The sequence below is a fragment of the Nomascus leucogenys genome, chromosome 18 (genome assembly GCF_006542625.1).
Source record: "Nomascus leucogenys isolate Asia chromosome 18, Asia_NLE_v1, whole genome shotgun sequence".
Lineage (NCBI taxonomy): Eukaryota > Metazoa > Chordata > Mammalia > Primates > Hylobatidae > Nomascus > Nomascus leucogenys.
The window spans coordinates 85,344,853-85,364,823 of record NC_044398.1 but is presented as its reverse complement, the minus strand read 5'-3'; the positions used below and the strand labels follow the sequence as shown (position 1 = coordinate 85,364,823).

The 19,971-nt window shown below is 38.8% G+C and overlaps 1 protein-coding gene across 4 annotated transcripts in view; it reads right to left on the bottom strand.

Annotated features, from left to right (window-relative positions):
- The window catches only part of SMG1 (SMG1 nonsense mediated mRNA decay associated PI3K related kinase), a 116,795-nt gene that overhangs the window by 5,786 nt on the left and 91,038 nt on the right, over positions 1-19,971 (bottom strand). For 3 of the 4 annotated variants that reach the window (XM_030797958.1, XM_030797960.1, XM_030797961.1), the window contains 15 exons: positions 19,676-19,955; positions 18,636-18,908; positions 17,948-18,182; positions 16,685-16,911; positions 13,938-14,088; positions 13,645-13,834; positions 13,001-13,470; positions 11,759-11,896; positions 9,141-9,293; positions 6,596-6,775; positions 5,616-5,843; positions 4,750-4,961; positions 4,484-4,590; positions 1,346-1,525; positions 1,159-1,265 (listed from right to left, as the gene is read on the bottom strand). In XM_030797958.1, the coding sequence (XP_030653818.1) occupies positions 1,159-1,265; positions 1,346-1,525; positions 4,484-4,590; positions 4,750-4,961; positions 5,616-5,843; positions 6,596-6,775; positions 9,141-9,293; positions 11,759-11,896; positions 13,001-13,470; positions 13,645-13,834; positions 13,938-14,088; positions 16,685-16,911; positions 17,948-18,182; positions 18,636-18,908; positions 19,676-19,955 (3,131 nt within the window). The remainder of the gene's footprint in view (positions 1-1,158; positions 1,266-1,345; positions 1,526-4,483; positions 4,591-4,749; positions 4,962-5,615; positions 5,844-6,595; positions 6,776-9,140; positions 9,294-11,758; positions 11,897-13,000; positions 13,471-13,644; positions 13,835-13,937; positions 14,089-16,684; positions 16,912-17,947; positions 18,183-18,635; positions 18,909-19,675; positions 19,956-19,971) is intronic. The other variant, XM_030797959.1, reaches the window with a different exon arrangement.

The window sequence follows — 19,971 nt, the reverse complement described above, 5'->3', positions numbered from 1 at the left end:
ATACACAAAACGCATGATGATCCTTGACTAGATCTTGAAGGTGGGAGGAATAAGGGGTTCAGAAAGGAGGAATAAGCAATAAAGGATATTTTGAGATAATTGGAGAAATCTGAATGTGGACTGAATGTCAGATAATAGTATTACATCAATGTTATGTTTCCTGAGTTGACAATTACGTAGTAGCTATAGTATTATAGTATTTTGTACAAGAGACACATGGTGAAGTTTAGGCATGAAGTGTTAAGATGTCTGCAAAGAACCCTCAAATTGTTCAGAAAAACTGTGTGTGCATACAAACACAGAACAATGAAACACGGGAAATTGTTAACTGGTGAGTCTAGGTAAAACGTTTATGGGCATTCCTACAACTTTTCTGTATCTTTATTCTCAAATTTATATATTCAATATTAGTAAGACTAATGAAAAAATTTCAGAATAATGACTTCACACAAATGTCCCAATACCCAAAGATGCTTTACAAATACAGGTTGAGTATCCCTTATCCAAAATGCTTGGGACCTGTAGTTTTAGATTTTGGATTCTTTGAGATTTTGGAATACATACATGTATATAATGAGGAACTTGGGGGTGGGATGCAAGTCTACACACAGAATCCACTTATGCCTTATTATACACATAGCCTGAAGGTAATTTTATACATTTTCAGTAATTTTGTGCATGAAACAGGTTCTGACTAGATTTTCACTACTGGGATCCATCGCCAGGTCAGGCATGGAATTTTTCACTTATGGCATCATGTCAACTCTCAAAATGTTTCAGATTTGGAGCATATGAGTTTCTAATTAGGGATGCTCCACTCATACTACACCTGCAACCCAAAGGGTCCTTGGCATTTCATTTGAAACCTTAAACAGTCTTCTTTAAATGGAAACTAACTGTAGTCTGGTGGAGGAGGACTGGACTTATATTTGGGTTAAAACATGGCTAGGGGAAAGGAAAGTGCTCATAGGGAAGAGTCAGAGTAAAATGGTGACTACTTGACGACGCCAGAGCTGTGTTACTCAAAATCTTCTGAATCCTGAAAACACATTTAAGTTCCTTGATGAACTACTAAGGAAATCGATGAGAGGGATCTTTATACACCTCTACTTTTCCAGCAGCATTAAAACGTGTAGCCCAAGTTTAAAACACGGTCACCTGTTCAGCAACTGACATCCTCCTATTCGGATCAACATCTCGGCCCTCTAACTTGGCTTTCACTCTCTTCCACACACTCACTGCATAGGAGTTTCTCTCCTGAACCGCTATGGAGCAACAAAAACATACATAAGTCAAACCATCATTTTATATAAAAATTTAAGGCATCTTTATTCTAACTAATTACCTTTCCCAGTTTTAGGGTCTCTGACTGCCTTTTTAGGACTACAAGCAACACTCTTGCCAGTTCCTGGAACGGTGCTTGGTGGAGTATCAGCTGATGTAGCAAGATTTTTCTGGATCAGCTTTCTAGCATTCTGTGACATGACATCAGGCTGAGTCTTCTGGCCAGTGTTACTCCGGACTGCTACAGAGAAAGAGTTGGTGGCTCAATTTACATGTAAACAGAACATGGAGGGGGCAGAGTGGAGCAAGCACGGGACAGGTGGTAGTGGTTGATACCCCAATTAAATAATCAACTATAAATCCTTATCCTTGGACACAGCAATTGTCTTCCTAAAAATATAGCCTAAAAACAGCCAGACATTCAGGTATGAATTTGTACAATTATGTTTACTAGGCTTGTGGCATCAAAAACAATAAATATCAGCCAGGCATGATGGCTCACGCCTGTAATCCCAGCACTTTGGGGAGGCCAAAGTGGGCGGGTAAGTTGAGGTCAGGAATTTATTAAATTCAATAAAAGTGAAATATAAACATTAATTTACCAAAATATACAATGGTAATATGACATTTTGGGTATCCATGTGTTAATCTTTGTGAATATATATATATATATATATATATATATATATATGTATACTTTAAGTTCTAGGGTACATGTGCACAACATGCAGGTTTGTTACATAGGTATACATGTGCCATGTTGGTGTGCTGCACCCATTAACTCGTCATTTACATTAGGTATATCTCCTAATGCTATCCGTCCCCCCTCCCCCCCCCACCCATAACAGGCCCCGTTGTGTGATGTTCCCCTTCCTGTGTCCAAGTGTTCTCATTGTTCAATTCCCACCTATGAGTGAGAACATGTGGTGTTTGGTTTTTTGTCCTTGCAATAGTTTGCTGAGAATGATGGTTTCCAGCTTTATCCACGTCCCTACAAAGGACATGAACTCATCCTTTTTTATGGCTGCATAGTATTCCATGGTGTACATGTGCCACATTTTCTTAATCCAGTCAATCATTGTTGGACATTTGGCTTGGTTCCAAGTCTTTGCTATTGTGAATAGTGCCACAATAAACATGTGTCTGTATAGCAGTGCATGTGTCTGTATAGCAGCATGATTTATAATCCTTTGGGTATATACCCAGTAATGGGATGGCTGGGTCAAATGGCATTTCTAGTTCTAGATCCCTGAGGAATCGCCACCTGACTTCCACAATGGTTGAACTAGTTTACAGTCCCACCAACAGTGTAAAAGTGTTCCTATTTCTCCACATCCTCTCCAGCACCTGTTGTTTCCTGACTTTTTAATGATGGCCATTCTAACTGGTGTGAGATGGTATCTCATTGTGGTTTTGATTTGTATTTCTCTGATGGCCAGTGATGACGAGCATTTTTTCATGTGTCTGTTGGCTGCATAAATGTCTTCTTTTGAGAAGTGTCTGTTTATATCCTTCGCCCACTTTTTGATGGGGCTGTTTTTTTCTTGTAAATTTGAGTTCTTTGTAGATTCTGGATATTAGCCTTTTGTCAGATGAGTAGATTGCAAAAATTTTCTCCCATTCTGTAGGTTGCCTGTTCACTCTGATGGTAGTTTCTTTTGCTGTGCAGAAGCTCTTTAGTTTAATTAGATCCCATTTGTCAATTTTGGCTTTTGTTGCCATTGCTTTTGGTGTTTTAGACATGGAGTCCTTGCCACGCCTATGTCCTGAATGGTATTGCCTAGGTTTTCTTCTAGGGTTTTTATGGTTTTAAGCCTAACATTTAAGTCTTTAATCCATCTTGAATTAATTCAAGCCTAGCCAACATGGCAAAATCCTGTCTCTATAAAAATACAAAAATTAACAGGGCGTGGTGGCAAGTTCTTGTAATTCCAGCTACTTGGGAGGTTGAGGCAGGAGAATCCCCTGAATCCAGAAGGCAGAAGTTGCAGTGAGCTGAGATTGTGCCACTGCACTCCAGCCTGGGCGACGGAGTGAGACTCATCTCAAAAAAAAAACTTAAATTAAATTTAAAAAACTAAACTAAAATAAAAATAAATAAGAAAATAAAAAATAAAAATAAATTGGCCATTAAGTCATTTTTAAAAAGATGACTGAAAAATTATTAACTGGAAAAAGGCAACAAAAATTTCATTTGCATAATCATCCCAATGTGTTTATGTGTGCATATGCACAGCGAAGTAAATCAACAAATGCAGAGTGGTTTTTGCCTCTATTTGGAATGGAACTACAAATTTTTCATTTGTATTAAGTATTTTCCTAAGTTTCTCTGAGATAGATAGATAGATAGATAGATAGATAGATAGATAGATAATTTTTTAGCCAGGCATGGTGGTGGGCACCTGTAATCCAAGCTACTCAGGAAGCTGAGGCAGGAGAATTGCTTGAATCTGGGGGGTGGAGGTTACAGTGAGCCGCAACTGTGCCACTGCACTCCAGCCTGGGCAACAGAATTTTGAGACTCCGCCTCAAAAAAAATAAAAACAATATTTCTAAAGAAAACTATTCAAATTAGCAAAGCATTTTTACTCCCCCAAGAGTTGTTTCATTTTTTTGAGACAGAGTCTTGCTCTGTCACCCAGGCTGGAGTGCAGTGGCACAATCTTGGCTCACTGTAACCTCCGCCTCCCAAGTTCAAGCAATTCTCCTGCCTCAGCCTCCTGAGTAGCTGGGACTACAAGCATCTGGCACCACACCCAGCTAATTTTTTTGTATTTTTAGTAGAGACAAGGTTTCACCATGTTGGCCAGACTGGTCTCGAACACCTGACCTTAGGTGATCCACCTGCCTCAGCCTCCCAAAGTGCTGGGATTATGGGTGTGAGCCACCTTGCCCGGCCTTTTTTTTTTTTTTTTTTTTTAATAGCTGTTTATTTATTTATTTTTAAAGAGACAGGGTCTTGAACTCCTGGCCTTAGGCAATCCTCCCACCTTGGCCTTCAAGTAGCTGAGATTACAGGTGTGAGCCATCGTGCCTGGCTCACATTAGTATTTTTAAGGATAAGCTAAAATCTGTTCAGTTTAAGATTATACAATGACAGGCCTTAAGTGTTTAATATTAGACAGTGACGTATAATTAAACATCTTAGCATCTATGTGTAACATTAACAACAGATCAAGACTCAGGACTCTTCTCCTACCTGCAGCGAAGGATGGCTGATAAGTAGCAGATGACGTTGGACTCGAACATTCATTTGTTGCATCGGTGACTAAGGGTGATGCAAAACTCACTAAATTATTATAGATACTGAAATACAAAATAAAATGGCATATTTACAAAATGTTTTACCTGATAACTACTTACAAAAATATGAACACCACTGAAAAATTAAATCAAGAGATAAACTTCTTATACCAGTAATTTTGTACTTATGTTTTATAAATTTTGACCAGAAGGCATTCTTACCTCTGACTTTGTGTTTTCAGTTCTTTCAAGGTGGGAGTGATTTCCTGGAGCATTTCAACATGTTCTTGACTTCGAACCTGACCCATAGCCTGGACTAATGTAAACAGAACTGTTTGAATGTTGTCTTGCCATGATTTATATTCACCCAAAAACTGCCTAACACTGTTCTCATAGGGAACATCTTCGCCATCTGCCAGAGCAGCTTCTTCATCCTAGAATTGATAAATTAATGATTAAGAAAAATAGTTTTAGTATCAGTAATTACTCTCAAGACAGTCACCTAGTGATTAAGTAACAAATGTTACAAATATGAATGTGTTTAAACTGCTTATTATAGTTCAACTCCATTTTTACAGGAACTTTGTTTCCACCATCAAATAAAAATTCAAAGTAAAAGTAAATTCTAAAATTAAATTATTTACTGTTTGTAATGATGAAGTAATAGCCTTTCTGGAGGCTTAGTTTTCTTACTAACTAGACTATGTACAACACTGGAGGGAAGAGACAACATTTCATTCATTTTGCAGGCAAAGTGTATGGGTTTGTTGGTATAGCTAAGAAAGAGAAAGACGAGCTGGATATCTGAATGCTCAGACTAGGTTCATACCTTGGTTTTATTACAAGTTATATCACAATAAAGGAATCTATTTAAGCCTTAGTTTCTCTGTGTATGAAACTCAAACTACTACTACTGGCTTTAAAAAATAGTTGATGAAAACACAAGTTAACTCAGTTACGAACAAATTGGAAGATGTGATGAGATAAATTGTTATTTACAAAATGTCACTGTTTTTCCTACAAATAAAACTACTTGTAAATTTTATGAGAGAGAGAGAGTAAATGTGTGTTCATGGTATTAGTCTTACCTTAGCCATAGCTTTCAAGAGATGTTTGACATCTCCAAGCTGTCGGTTATGACCAGTGAGCACAGTCTTTATATTATCAACCAGATTCTGAATTGTTTCACAGACCGTTTCTATCTGTTGCTCTTTCTCTGTCTGAATTGCCCTCTGAGTAGACATATCCTGGGTCAATTGTTTGTGTGCTGACAAAAGCCATTCAGAGCTGCCGATGGGATGTTCAAGACCAGTGTCCTAAATAGAACAAGCATTTGTTTGACTTCGAGTATCAGCTGAAATAATGAGTTCTTTCTTCATTATCATCATCAAAACATATTAGTAACTCAAGCTGACACAAAGAGAACCTCCATTGCTAAGTCATGAATTACCTACAAGTTACTTAACAATAATCTCAATAATCTATGAAATATAGATGAAGATTTTTACTTTTCTGCATAATCATGCAGGCTTTAAATGCTTAAAGTTTAAGACCTGAGAAATACATTCGGAATCACAAAGATGACTGGCAATCCAGGTCCCTAAATTCTAAATAACTCTTCGAGATGAAATGTGAACTTCCTAACATACAGCTTTAAGCTTTCTGACAAAATATAAACGTCAAACTTACCAACTTGCTATTTCTGGCCTTCACTAACCTTTCCAGTATTAATCTTCCATAAGCCCTCTTTCTCCCGCTCTATTTTCAGTGCATTGGAATCATTTGCTATATATTATCTTTCTCCTCCCTTCTAAACTTTCATAGTATTTTGGTTGTAGCTGTGAGGATCCTTTATACTTTCTCATTTTTTTATATTTTTAAACATATAATAATATGTTTCTGGGAAGGGGGGGGCTAAGAAAGTAATTTAATCATCACTGTCCCCCATGCCCCCATAACAACCTCTAACATACAGTAGCTCAACGAATGTAATCTGAATGTATACATTAAATTGATTTTAACAGTATAACACTAGCCTTATTTAATCAAGTTTCTTTCCAAGACTCACCACTCTCTGTAATAAACGAAGCTCTAACTCAGACACTGAACTGTTAAACTGTGATGCAAACGAACACATCTGCTGACATCGCTTGATTAGTTCAAATAATGCCGCATCCAGGTTTAAGGCTTCTGCAGTTCTTGTTCGTAAACTTTCAAAATGAATGATATTGCTGCAGAGAAAAGTGACCTGTGAAGACAGAAATAGAACCACAAGAGAAGATGGGAGGAAGGTGGGAAAGGGAGGTGGCAATTAATAACATGAAAAAATACTACTTCCTCATTTTGAGAATTCAGGACCAGAATTGGTCCTGAAAATGTTTGGGAAATAGACCAAAACCTTATAAAGGCTGTAAATAAATGTACATTTATATTGACACTGTTAGGTCTGAGATGGCCAAAAGCACTGACAAACAATTAGGTAAATTTATCTTCTACATTACTGTTTTTACATAGAATATTTACTCTACAATAAAGCTGTTATCATATTCAGCTGCAATTTGTGTTACATCCACAATTCAGAAGACACTTCTGTCAGAATGTTCCCCTTCTGCTTCTATTCTTGCCTAACTTATCTGGCAATATTAAGCTCATTTTAAGGGTATGATTAATATTGTGGTGGTTAGTTTTTTTGTTTTATGTTTTTTGTTTTTTTCCCTTTGAGACAAGGTCTCCCCTGTTGCCCAGGCTGGAGTATAGTGGCTTAATTATAGCTTACTGTAGCTTTAAACTCCTGGGCTCAAGCAATCCTCCCGCCTTAGTCTCTCAGGTAGCTAGTCTCCCAGCTGGGACCAGAGGTGCGTGCCACCATGCCTAGCTAAAAAAAAAAAAAATTTGGCCGGGCGCGGTGGCTCACGCTTGTAATCCCAGCACTTTGGGAGGCCGAGGCGGGCGGATCACGAGGTCAGGAGATCGAGACCACGGTGAAACCCCGTCTCTACTAAAAATACAAAAAAATTAGCCGGGCGTAGTGGCGGGCGCCTGTAGGCCCAGCTACTCGGAGAGGCTGAGGCAGGAGAATGGCGTGAACCCGAGAGGCGGAGCTTGCAATGAGCCGAGATTGCACCACTGCACTCCAGCCTGGGCGACAGAGCGAGACTCCGTCTCAAAAAAAAAAAAAAAAAAAAAAAAAAAAAAAAAAAAAAAAATTTTGGCCAGGTGTGGTGGCTCACACCTGTAATCCCAGCACTTTGGGAGGCTGAGGCCAGCAGATCACCTGAGGTCAGGAGTTCAAAACTAACCTGGCCAACATGGTGAAACCCGGTCTCTACTAAAAATACAAAAAACTTAGCTGGGCATGGTGGTGGGTGCCTGTAATCCCAGCTACTTGGGAGGCTGAGGCAGGAGAATCGCTTGATCTCGGGAGGGAGAGGTTGCAGTGAGCCAAGATCACGCCACTGCACCAGAGACTGGGCAACAAGAGCAAAACTCCGTCTCAAAAAAAAAAAAAAATTTTTTTTTTTTTTTGGTGGAGACAGTGTCTTGCTATGTTGCCCAGGCTGGTTTCAAACTCCTAGCTTCAAGCCATCCTCCTGCCTCAGACTTCTGAATAGCTAGAGCTAAAGGGACATACCACCATGCCCAGCTATGATACATTCTTAAATAGCTCTTAATAGGTATATACTGAAAAATTTATAGATAAAATTATGCACTATTTGGGATTTCTATTAAACATGGATAGAAAGGAGGATTAGGGAGTATGGGTGAAATAAGATATGACTTAAGTTGATCATTATTAAGCACTGGCGACACATATGAAGTATGAGTATCATGTATTAGTCCAATTTTGTACTTAGTTGAAAATGTCCATAATAGTTTTTTTGGTTCTCCTCCCCCTGCCCAATCCACAGCCACTTGACAGGGCACAAGGTCTTTTTTTTTTTTTTTTTTTGAGACAGTCTTGCTCTGTCACCCAGGCTGGAATTCAGTGGCACAATCTTGGATCACTGGAACCTCTGGCTCCTAGGTTCAAGCGATTCCCCTGCCTCAGACTCCTGAGTAGTTGGGACTACAGGTGCCCGCCACCACGCCCAGCTAATATTTTTGTATTTTCAGTAGAGACGGGGTTTCATCATATTGGTCAGGCTGGTCTTGAACTCCTGACCTTGTGATCCGCCCACCTCAGCCTCCCAAAGTGCTGGGATTATAGGCGTAAGCCATGGCGCCTGGCCGACAGGGCACAAGGTTTTAAGACGTTTTATTGTCATGTGGAAAAAATAATATTCAAAGTACCTTTCCAAATCTTTGGATCACTTTAGTTGTATAAAAGAGAACCAGAGAACCTTAAACAAATATGAATTTAAAACCTCTTTATTTTTCAACAGAGGCTGAATTTATTTAATTAATCTTTAAATGGGAGGCAGTAAAGGCTCAAGGAAATAACCTGCTGTGGGTTCAACTTAAGGCATGTCCTGAAAGGCCTATCCGTCCCTCCTCCCAGTGCTGTGAACCATAAAGTGGGCTCTCAAGCTCCCCTAGTTACCCCACATATAACTTCCAGCTACTCATCTAATCCTGTAAGTGAATACAAAGATGGTGCATGTAAGTCACAATACCTGACTTGCTCTTTGGCTCTCTTTAAGGACAAGATTTCTTCTTTCAGCTATCGTTGCTTCAAAATCTTGTAGTACGGGGGCCAATGCAGGGTTGGCACCACCTGCCCACTTGAGTCGCTGTTCAATACTTGATTCAAGTGCTGCTAGCTTCTCCTATAAAAGCCAGCAGAATCTTGGTGAATGTATATGACATTCTCTACTTCCTATTTGTGGAGTATTTTATATAACACAATAAAGATTCAAAAGAACCAGGGTGGACATATGTAATTTAGAAAACAAAAGCTTTAACAATCACCTTTTGGAATTAACCTTGATTTCACTTTGAACATTTAAGGCCAAACATGTATGGAGAGAGAGGCAAGAACTGGCTTTCAGTTTATTATCTTAAAACGTACAGAAGGAAGTTTCACTTTCATTTTAAAATAAAATGATCTTTAAAAAATAAAAAATATGCTATACCAAATTCTTTTTTTTTCTTTTGAGATGGAGTCTCACTGTCACCCAGGCTGGAGTGCAGTGGTGTGATCTCAGCTCACTGCAACCTCTGCCACCCAGGTTCAAGCAATTTTCCTGCCTCAGCCTCCCGAGTAGCTGGGACTACAGGCACCTGCCACCATGCCTGGCTAATTTTTGCAGTTTAAGTAGAGACGGAGTTTTACCATCTTGGCCAGGCTGGTCTTGAACTCCTGACCTCGTGATCCACCTGTCTCGGCCTCCCAAAGTGCTGGGATTACAGGTGTGAGCCACCACACCCGGCCACAATCTTGGCTCACTGCAACCTCCGCCTCCTGGGCTCAAGCCATCCTCCCACCTCAGCTTCCTGAGAAGCTGGGACAAGAGGTGCGTGCCACCATGCCCAACTAATGTTTTGTATTTTTTGTAGAAGCGAGGTTTTACTATGTTGCCCAGGCTGGTCTCAAACTCCTGGCCTCAAGCAATCCACCCACCTCGGCCTCCCAAAGTGCTGGGATTATAGGCGTGAACCACCATGCCTGGCCAAGTTCATGCATAATGGTAAAAATCCATCCAGATTATCATGACAAGGAAAATTTAATGTAACAAAGTTATTTGATTATTTATTCAACATTTCAGGTGGACGCATTCACATTTTCTCTCCCCAACTCCCTCTACTTTCCTGCATGTCCATGTCTCTAAAATCATAAAGAGGAAGAGTTCATTCTTGTAAGTTGAAAACACATCTTTTCTCTGACCAATACACTGTAGAGAAAGCTTATTTCAATCTCCAAATGACTGAGCTCCAAAAAAGCTTCATTACAAAACTTTAAAACATCACAGAATTATACTTGATTTTATACTGCTATTAATTTACAAAAACAGAAAAATGTCAGTTACTACTGAGTACATGAAGTATAACAGACAGACAATATAAAGATACACATAACTTTCATTAAGGCAAGTTTCTCTTATGTAAAAAAATAAGTAGAAGGATTATGTACATAGCTTTCAATATCCCATCAATATAATAGTTCACAAAAATATTCTGCTGCCTTAGGCATCATAAAATTCCATTATCTATACAACATAAGAAATGCCCATGCTTGTTAGCTACTACTAATAAACAAAATAGAACTACTTATATACATTTCACAAAACAAATTCAGTATTCAAAGTTTTTCTAATCATCAAAATTTCCTTAATGTATTAAGGCACAATAATTATCAAATTCATTAAAAACCTGAGATATTTAGTATGTTTCTACACCTGGTTCAAAATATACCTGTTACTATAAGATTCAGTTACCTTGGAGGGTAAGAAATAAAAAATATAGGCCGGGTGCGGTGGCTCACGCCTGCAATCCCAGTACTTTGGGAGGCCAAGGTGGGCAGATCACCTGATGTCAGGAGTTCGAGACCAGCCTGGCCAACATGGTGAAACGCTGTCTCTACTAAAAATACAAAAATTAGCTGGACATGGTGGTGCGTGCCTGTAGTCCCAGCTACTTCAGAAGCTGAGGCAGGAGAATCGCTTGAACCCGGGAGGCAGAGGTTGCAGTGAGGTGAGATAGTGCCACTGCACTCCAACCTAGGCAACAAAGCGAGACTCTGTCTCCAAAAAAAAAAAATATGTATAAATATATCAAAATATATATTTTTATATATCTTTGGTATAAATATACCAAAATATATATTTTTATATATCTTTGGTATAAATATACCAAAATATATATTTTTATATATCTTTGGTATAAATATACCAAAATATATATTTTTATATATCTTTGGTATAAATATACCAAAATATATATTTTTATATATCTTTGGTATAAATATACCAAAATATATATTTTTATATATCTTTGGTATAAATATACCAAAATATATATTTTTATATATCTTTGGTATAAATATACCAAAATATATATTTTTATATATCTTTGGTATAAATATACCAAAATATATATTTTTATATATCTTTGGTATAAATATACCTATATATATAGGCATAAATTAAAAGCAAAAGTGAAAAATATTATGCTCTTCTGGCTTACAAGCCAAGGACACACAAATAGACACACTGAACAAAAAAGCACTAACAATCATAGTGTTGGTTATTTCTAAAAAGAAAATGCCCTGGAAGGAAGATCTGGCAAAACACACCTGAACTGTTGCAATAGAAGTTTCAATTTGGCTCAGGGTATGCAGCTTCTTTTTCATGCTGGTTAGGATAGCAGACCGTGGGGGAGGTGTGACTGACATGGCTTGTGGTCTATTGATAAGTAGATCTTCATGTTGCCACTGTTCAAAGAAAAAGAAACGTTATTAAAATCAGCAAGAAAAAAGCGTTTAAATAAGGGAAGGGAGGTGCAACCTAGGACTGGCGGAAGAGAAAAAATCCCAGCTGCAGCCAATGGGAGGTAAGCAGGGAGAAGTAACAGAAAAGACACACTGAAAAAAATCACATCCAGGTGAAAGTCTCTTGAGGTGGAACATGGCTAACAAATTTCTCGGATCACTCACATGCAACATTTAAATAGTAATTCTGAAGATGTTAACTACAGTTAAGGAAATCAGAGCTTAAGGGAGTTAAGTACAAGTTTATATACCTAAGTCTCATTTGAATACAAATCCATCTCATCCCAAAGCCTGTGCTGTTATACATCCCCTAAGGAATTAAGGCCAAAACTAGGCTTCTAAAACCCATTTCCAAAATAAAGACAGATTTATTCCCACAGCTGTTTATCACATCAACAGGGCATCAAGGAAACTACTTGAGAAATAAATACAGGAAGCATACCTACATATGAATGAATTCAACATTAAAAACTATATTTATGCCAGGCACGGTGGCTCACGCCTGTAATCCCAACACTTTGGGAGGCCAAGGCGGGTGGATCACCTAGGGTCGGGAGTTCAAGACCAGCCTGACCAACATGGAGAAACCCCGTCTCTACTAAAAACACAAAATTAGCCAGGCGTGGTGGCACATGCCTGTAATCCCAGCTACTTGGGAGGCTGAGGAGGGAGAATCGCTTGAACCCAGGAGGCGGAGGTTGCGGTGAGCCGAGATCACGCCATTGCATTCCAGTCTGGGCAAGAAGAGCAAAATTACGTCTCAAAAAAAAAAAAGCAATATTTAATAAAGATCATGCTTATCATACAGCTTTGATGGAAGAAATTCTAAGGACACAAACCATAAAGGATAAATGATCTCAACTATACAGAAGAGAAACAAAGTGTCACTGGAAAGAAAGTGCCAAAATGCTATGGTGTGTTTGCATTGGGTTGGTGTGAGTTCAGGAAGTTTTAAAAAAAATTCCTGTGTATTGTTTTAAATTAATTTCCCCCATTTTTCAAGTTTCCTACCTTGAGGAAAAACACATTATAAAGAAAAACACTTACCTGAAACATGGCAATATGCAGCTGAACCCGCTGCAGGCTTGTCTTACAAGAAGAAATACTGGTTTCCAGCCTTCGCACCAAGTCATGCTTCTTCCAGGCAGTGTCGTAAGAACTTGCTAACACAGTTGCCCTGTTCATAACCAACTGAGAGAACTTCCCAATCTGGATGTTATGTTCCACCGCTTTCTTACAGAGATCATCAACGGAAACTTTGCTTTCGGCACCAAAGTCCTTTGCCTCTACTTGAGCAATGATGTCTACACCCAGAGCACTGATAAAACTGCACAGTGTGAGTCCGAGGGCTTGGTTGGGTAGTCCTATCAAGAGCTGCCTCACAAAGTCAGCTGTGAATGCCTTGATAGGTTTGGCCATTTGGTCTTCACTGAAACAAGAGTTTCTAAAAAGAGTTTTCACATTGACAATCTGTACAGGCCCATTCACAGTATTCTGATCTTCAAGTGTACTTGAACCTACAAAAGGAAAATTTTCTTATAAAGTATTTCATGAAAAAAATCAAGTAATATGCTGCTTATTTATAGTATTTAAGGTGTCATGAATGCATAATTAAATTAAGCCTACTCTATCCTGCCCCCTTCCATAGTGCTACATAGCTAAAGCTAGTATGTTTACAGGCAGAATATTACCTGACAATGTTTTAGAAAAGGTACCACAGAGCCTGAAGAACTCCTTAATAGTCTGTAGTCTTTTTAGAAAGAAAATCTCTTCTAGCACCTGCCGGTGATTATCGTCATCAAAAAAATTAACTTGAGTACTCCTGGCTTCCCTTATGATGTCAATCTTTCGCCAAGCTGTAGGAATTTCCATCTTGTTCAACTATGTAAATGAAAGAAAACAAAGTTCATTTCTCCACTCTTCACACAACTGAACAACTACTTTATGGCACCTGCATTATTTTTAAATCCAAGTCCACATTTACCTTTTCAACTAATAAGCTGAAAGCAGTTTCAACTTGCGCAAACATGCCATCGAATGCTACCAAAAGCATCTGGCCAGCTGACATTTTGGGTGTTTCATCAACTGAACCATTTCTTGGCTGGATTAATTCACCGTACTGAGCATGTAGTAGTCTACAGGAAAACAAAAGGAGTTAAAACCTTCGCTGAAAAGTAATGCCTTTGGTGGGAACATACAAAGTCAGTACATCTCACAGCTGCATGCGAAGTCTAGAAAGCCTTCTGGCATTAGGAAGAAGTGTTATTAGGCCGGGCGCGGTGGTTCACGCCTGTAATCCAGCACTTTGGGAGGCCAAGGTGGGCAGATCACCTGAGGTCAGGAGTTCACCACCAGCCTGACCAACATGGAGAAACCCCGCCTCTACTAAAAATACAAAAAAATTAGCCGAGTGTGGTGGTGGGCACCTGTAGTCCCAGCTACTCGGGAGGCTGAGGCAGGAGAAACGCTTGAACCTAGGAGGCGGAGTTTGCTGTGAGCCAAGATCGCGCCATTACACTCCAGCCTGCGCAACAAGAGCGAAACTCAATCTCAAAAAAAAAAGAAGGAATGTTATGATGATAAAATGGTATTTCATGTCAACCACAATAGGATTTCAATGATTCCAATTCACTATTAATGACTGTTATGTGATTAAATTTTATGCAAACGAGTGATTAGTCTCACTTTTACACACAAAATATGAAATAATATAAAATCCTACATTGAAAAATGTCAGAAATCACACCATTCTAAAGCTGGCAGACCTAGTAAATTGTCAGGTATGTTCGCACTATTACTACAAGATACGATACAACCAACTATACTTGCTGTTTTGGGTATGCTTGGTTTTTATTTATGCACATTTTGAATGTAAGGTCTTCAGAAATTCACCCCTCACATTACCATTAAGACTTATATAGTGCTTACGTATCCAGGCACTATTTCTTATCACACACACACACACACACACACACAGAAACCATTCCAAATGGCTGGAACTATTAAGAATTTTTAAGAGAACTAAAAATGTTAAGCTACTAGATAAATTTCTAATGGAAAAAGAGCTGTAAGATGGTATGAGATTTTCCTTGAGATTACCCAAAAAAAGCTTCTCTGAAACACGGCACAGACAGGCTGCCATAGATCCAGGCACAAAGCTTGTTACCCAAAGTACACATTTAGGTAAACATTCCTCTGTATGAGGATAAGAGGAACCCAGATAGCATATTAAGAGAGATAAAATGAAGTCTGAAATTCAGTGCAAAACAAAGATGTACAGATCTAGCATTTAACTTTTTAAATACTGCTAAAAATTATATGATAAAGCTGTTCTACAAATAATCTAATATTTGTTTATGCTATTAATGATTATACTTTTACTAGCCGGGCATGGGGGCATACGCCCATAGTCCCAGCTACTCGGGAGGCTGAGCCAGGAGAATCTCTTGAACCCAGGAGGTGGAGGCTGCAGTGAGCCGAGATTGCACCATTGCACTCCAGCCTAGTGACACAGCGAGACTCCATCTCAAAAAAAAAAAAAAAAAAAAATATATATATATATATATATATAGACACACACACATACATATAAACACACATATATATGAATATATTTATTTATGAATATATATGTATGTATTTCTTATTCTATGAATATAACCACTCCAGAGAAACATGAGAAACAGGAAATTTCTGAATGCAGGATAATTAATATTAAGGAATTATTGCTACTTTTTTCATGAAATAATGGCACCACAGTCAAGAAAAATAAGATTACATATATATGTATACTTTCTGCATTATGAATATTTAAGAATGAAAAAATATTTGCTTCAAAATAACTAGGGTAGTAAATTTAAACGAGACTAACCCAGTGCAGATAATTACCAAAGGTGGTGACATGGGGTTCATTAAACTATTCTCTCTACTTTCTTGTAACTTTGAAATTTCCCGTGGGAGGAAACGGTGCTACAATTCATTTCTACTCTCTCAATTATACTTCTTTTGTGAATTAGACATTGGAACGCCAAAGAAAAGAGGCCCTGAGTCACTAGGGACAATGGAGCTTAGGAATTAGCTCTGAGTACAATGCATGTCTGCAGGAACTGTCCAAACTCTACAGATTCCAAAGTCAGATTGCTTTTCTGAACTAACAAGATGAAAAATACAATATTCAATTAGCTAAAACAAACTTATAATATTTAAACTAATTTAAAAGTATTCACCTGAAATGAGGTGTATACTCTGTTAGCTAAATAAATTGTTTCAGGTGCCTCCACGGGGTTCTACAAGATGGCTTAAAAATATCACGTTCAATTGTGTGTATGTACACGTACACAACTACAAGCACTAGAAGGATATATTTATGTATGTGACCAAACTATACACTTGCACATACACACACAAGTGAGTGCATGTATAACTAGTGAAATCTGAGTAAGCGGTGTAGACTATATCATTGTCAGTTTCACAGTGTTGCTACAGATACTAACATTGAAGGAAGGATGAAGCATGCACAATATCTGCCTGCACTTTTTTTTTAAGCAACTTCTTGTGATGTATAATTATTTCAAAATAAAAAAGTTTTAAAAAGATACGTGTATGAGCATTTATAAGTAATTACACCTGCTCTAAAAACTAAAAGTAAACTTACGTTAAAGAGCTCAGAATCCCTTTCTCTGGCTGTCCCATCTCTTTTACGAGGAAACGGCACAGCCAGCATTCACTTGCCTGGCAACATCGATGTAATGAGCATGTGTTTCTTCTTCCAGTCCCATAGCTGCGTTTCTTAAGTAGGCCTGAAGAGATTCCACTAGAGTCTGCAGGGGAACGCCATCGGTGGTCTGCTCAATAAGACCGTCCAGTTCATGCAGCATACTTTCTAACGTGTACTCCCCTTTCATTAAACATCGAAGTGCTTCTGGAAATATGATTTGCCGGAAATTCGAATTCAATTCCTATAAATATATGAGAAAAAATTTTTCAATGTTTTTTGAGTTTAGCTAAGTTACACATTTGGAGACTTAGAGCCATACATTAAGAGCAAACTTATGTAACTATGCCATCAACTCATTCATGTAAATACATCTTTTGTTTACTTTTTATTTCTACTTTTAAATATTTTCTTTTTAAATTCTGTTGCATAGTCATGTGAAATTTTTCACAAACTATTTCAAATGACTTTAAAAAGTTGTCACATAATTAAACATTCCGAGGATGATGTACTTTAAGAACAAAAAGAACTGCCCTAAAGTATGTTATATAATGTTATTAATTTTTAGGAATCTTATTTCTGATGGTGATATTAGTATTGTTATTCTCTTTTTGGTTTGGTTATAAGTAGCTTCTGCTTCCCTTCAAAAAACAAAGTCTCTCAAGGTATAATTTGCATATAATAAACTGCATGTTTAAAACATATAATTTGTTATACTTTGATACTTGCATACACTCATGAAACTGTCACCACAATCAAGGAAATCAGCATACCGATTACCCTACAAGTTTCCTCTTGACTCTTTTTAATCTCTCTCACTCACACTTCTCCATACCACCTCCTCCATCTCCAAGTAAACACTGATCTGCTTTTTCTCATATTATACATTCTCCATTTATAGGGGTAGAAATGTCAAGCTTTCTTTACTCAGCGTAATTACTGTAAGTTATACATATGGCTGTATGTATCAAGGTGTCATTCACTTTTATTGCTAAGAAGTATTCCATTATGTGGATGTACCATATTTGTCCATTTGCTTGATGAACATTTGACTTGATTCCAGTTTTTGACTATTACAAATAAAGCTGCTATAAAAATTCAAAAAAACAAAGAGCAACTATAACTAAGTTACAGCTATAAATCTCACAATTATCTTCCTTTTAAATGACTGGTTGAGCAACATTCAAACGGGGAAGTCAAATTGCTTTCCTGGGTTAAAGAGATGAGAAAGATCTATTCAGTATCTAAAACAAACTAATATTTAAAATAAAAGTGTTCACCTGAAGTGAGGTATACACTCCATTGGCTAAGTGAACTGTCTCAGACGCTTCCATGGGGTTCGGGATATCTAAGTCCTGTGGCACCAGGTGGCACTGCTTCAGTAACTGAACCAAGCAGGTGACGTTTCCGCTCATACTGCAGAGTTCCTCCAAGAACCAGGCTCCATCCCGAGAAGTCAGATCAACCAGCTGTTCTCCAGCACTTGACGCTGCACCTTCCATCATCAGGTTACGCCTACAAGAGATAAATATCTGTACAGTGAAACTTAAATGTATGCACAAAACAAGGTAATTGGCCGGGTCAAGGCCATGCCTGTAATTCCAGCATTTTGGGAGGCTGAGGCGGGTAGATGACTTCAGGCCGGGAGTTCGAGACCAACCTGATAAACATGGCAAAACCCCATCTCTACCAAAAAATACAAAAATTAGCCGGGTGTGGTGGCACACACCTGTAGTCCCAACTATTCAGGAGGCTGAGGTTGCTGTGAGCCGAGATCGTGCCACTGCACTCCAGCCTCAGTGTCAAGAGTGAGACCCTGTCTCAAAAAACAACCAAGATAACTAAAATCTGAAAAGCAAGCAAGCAGCTGTAACACTGGGAAAGACTAAGGAAAGTAAAAGAACATTTTAGGTTTGGGATTAAAAATAAGACACAGGAAATGGTCCAATATGAAGTTGGCTAACTCACCTTGTAAGGGTACAAAGGGCAGAAATAATAACACTTGCTAGACTCAAAGATCCTTCTTCTCCATTCTCATGAAGGAAAACTTTAATGCAACGTTCAATTTCTTTCAACTGATCTTCACAAACTGGCACAGTGACAGCTTCCTGTTTCAAGCGTTCCACTTGTCTAATAAGTCTGCTGTTGATGTCTGCTGCATATCGCTGCAGGGTCATTTCAGTGGCAGTGATGAACTGACACACTGTTGGGGGTGGCTGGGGAGCATATTGCATTTCATATCTATAAAAATAAGAAAGAAGTGCTTGTTTATAACACAACCACTCCAACATACAAAAGAATATTGCATTTAATCCTCAAACAAAACTTAAAGAGTAGAAATCATTATTTACATTTTACAGATAAAAATGTCTCAAGAGCTTAAGTAATTTCCTAAAAGGACTTGTTGATGACTGTGACAGAATCAACATTTGAGGCCAGGCACCACGGTTCATACCTGTAATCCTAGCACTTTGAGAGGCCAAGGCAGGAGGATCGCTTGAGCTCAGGAGTTCAAGACCAGCCTGGGCAACACGGCGAAACTCCATCTCTACAAAAAAATATAAAAATTGTTCAGGCATGCTGACACACACCCGTGGTCCCAGCTACTTGGGAGGCTGAAGTGGGAGGATCACCTGAGCCCAGGGAGGTCAAGGCTGCAGAATACAACTTTGCTTCCACTCCCAATAAGAAATAAAATTGGCCAGGCGCAGTGGCTCACGCCTGTAATCCCAGAAATTTGGGAGGCCCAGGCAGGCAGATCACGTGGTCAGAAGTTCAAGACCAGCCTGGCCAATATAGTGAAACCCCGTCCATACTAAAAAGACAAAAATTAGCCGGGCATGGTGGTATTGTAGTCCCAGCTACTCGGGAGGCTGAGGCAGAAGGATTGCTTGAACCTCAGAGACGGAGATTGCAGTGAGCCAAGATCATGCCACCACACTCCAGCCTGGGTGACAGAACACGACCCCATCTCAAAAATAGAAGAAAATTAAGCACTATCAACTTACTTCCTGTAGAGCTCTTGACAACGCTCTACTGTGGTGTTACAGATGAGCTCTTCCATCCAGGTCTTCCACTGTTCAATTCGATGTTTCTGAAATATGGCCTTTGGATACTGCAGAGCCACGGTTGCATAGTGATGCAGTTGTTCCAGACAGCCACGGAGCACCGAGCGCCTCTGCTGCAGGAGAGCACCAACCTCCCCCTCCAGCTGCTCGCACTGGCTAATCAAGTGGGCCTGGCCAGCATTCTGCAGAAAGGCTGTTGCTGGCACGTAACTTGGAGGACCTTTTGGTAAAAGACA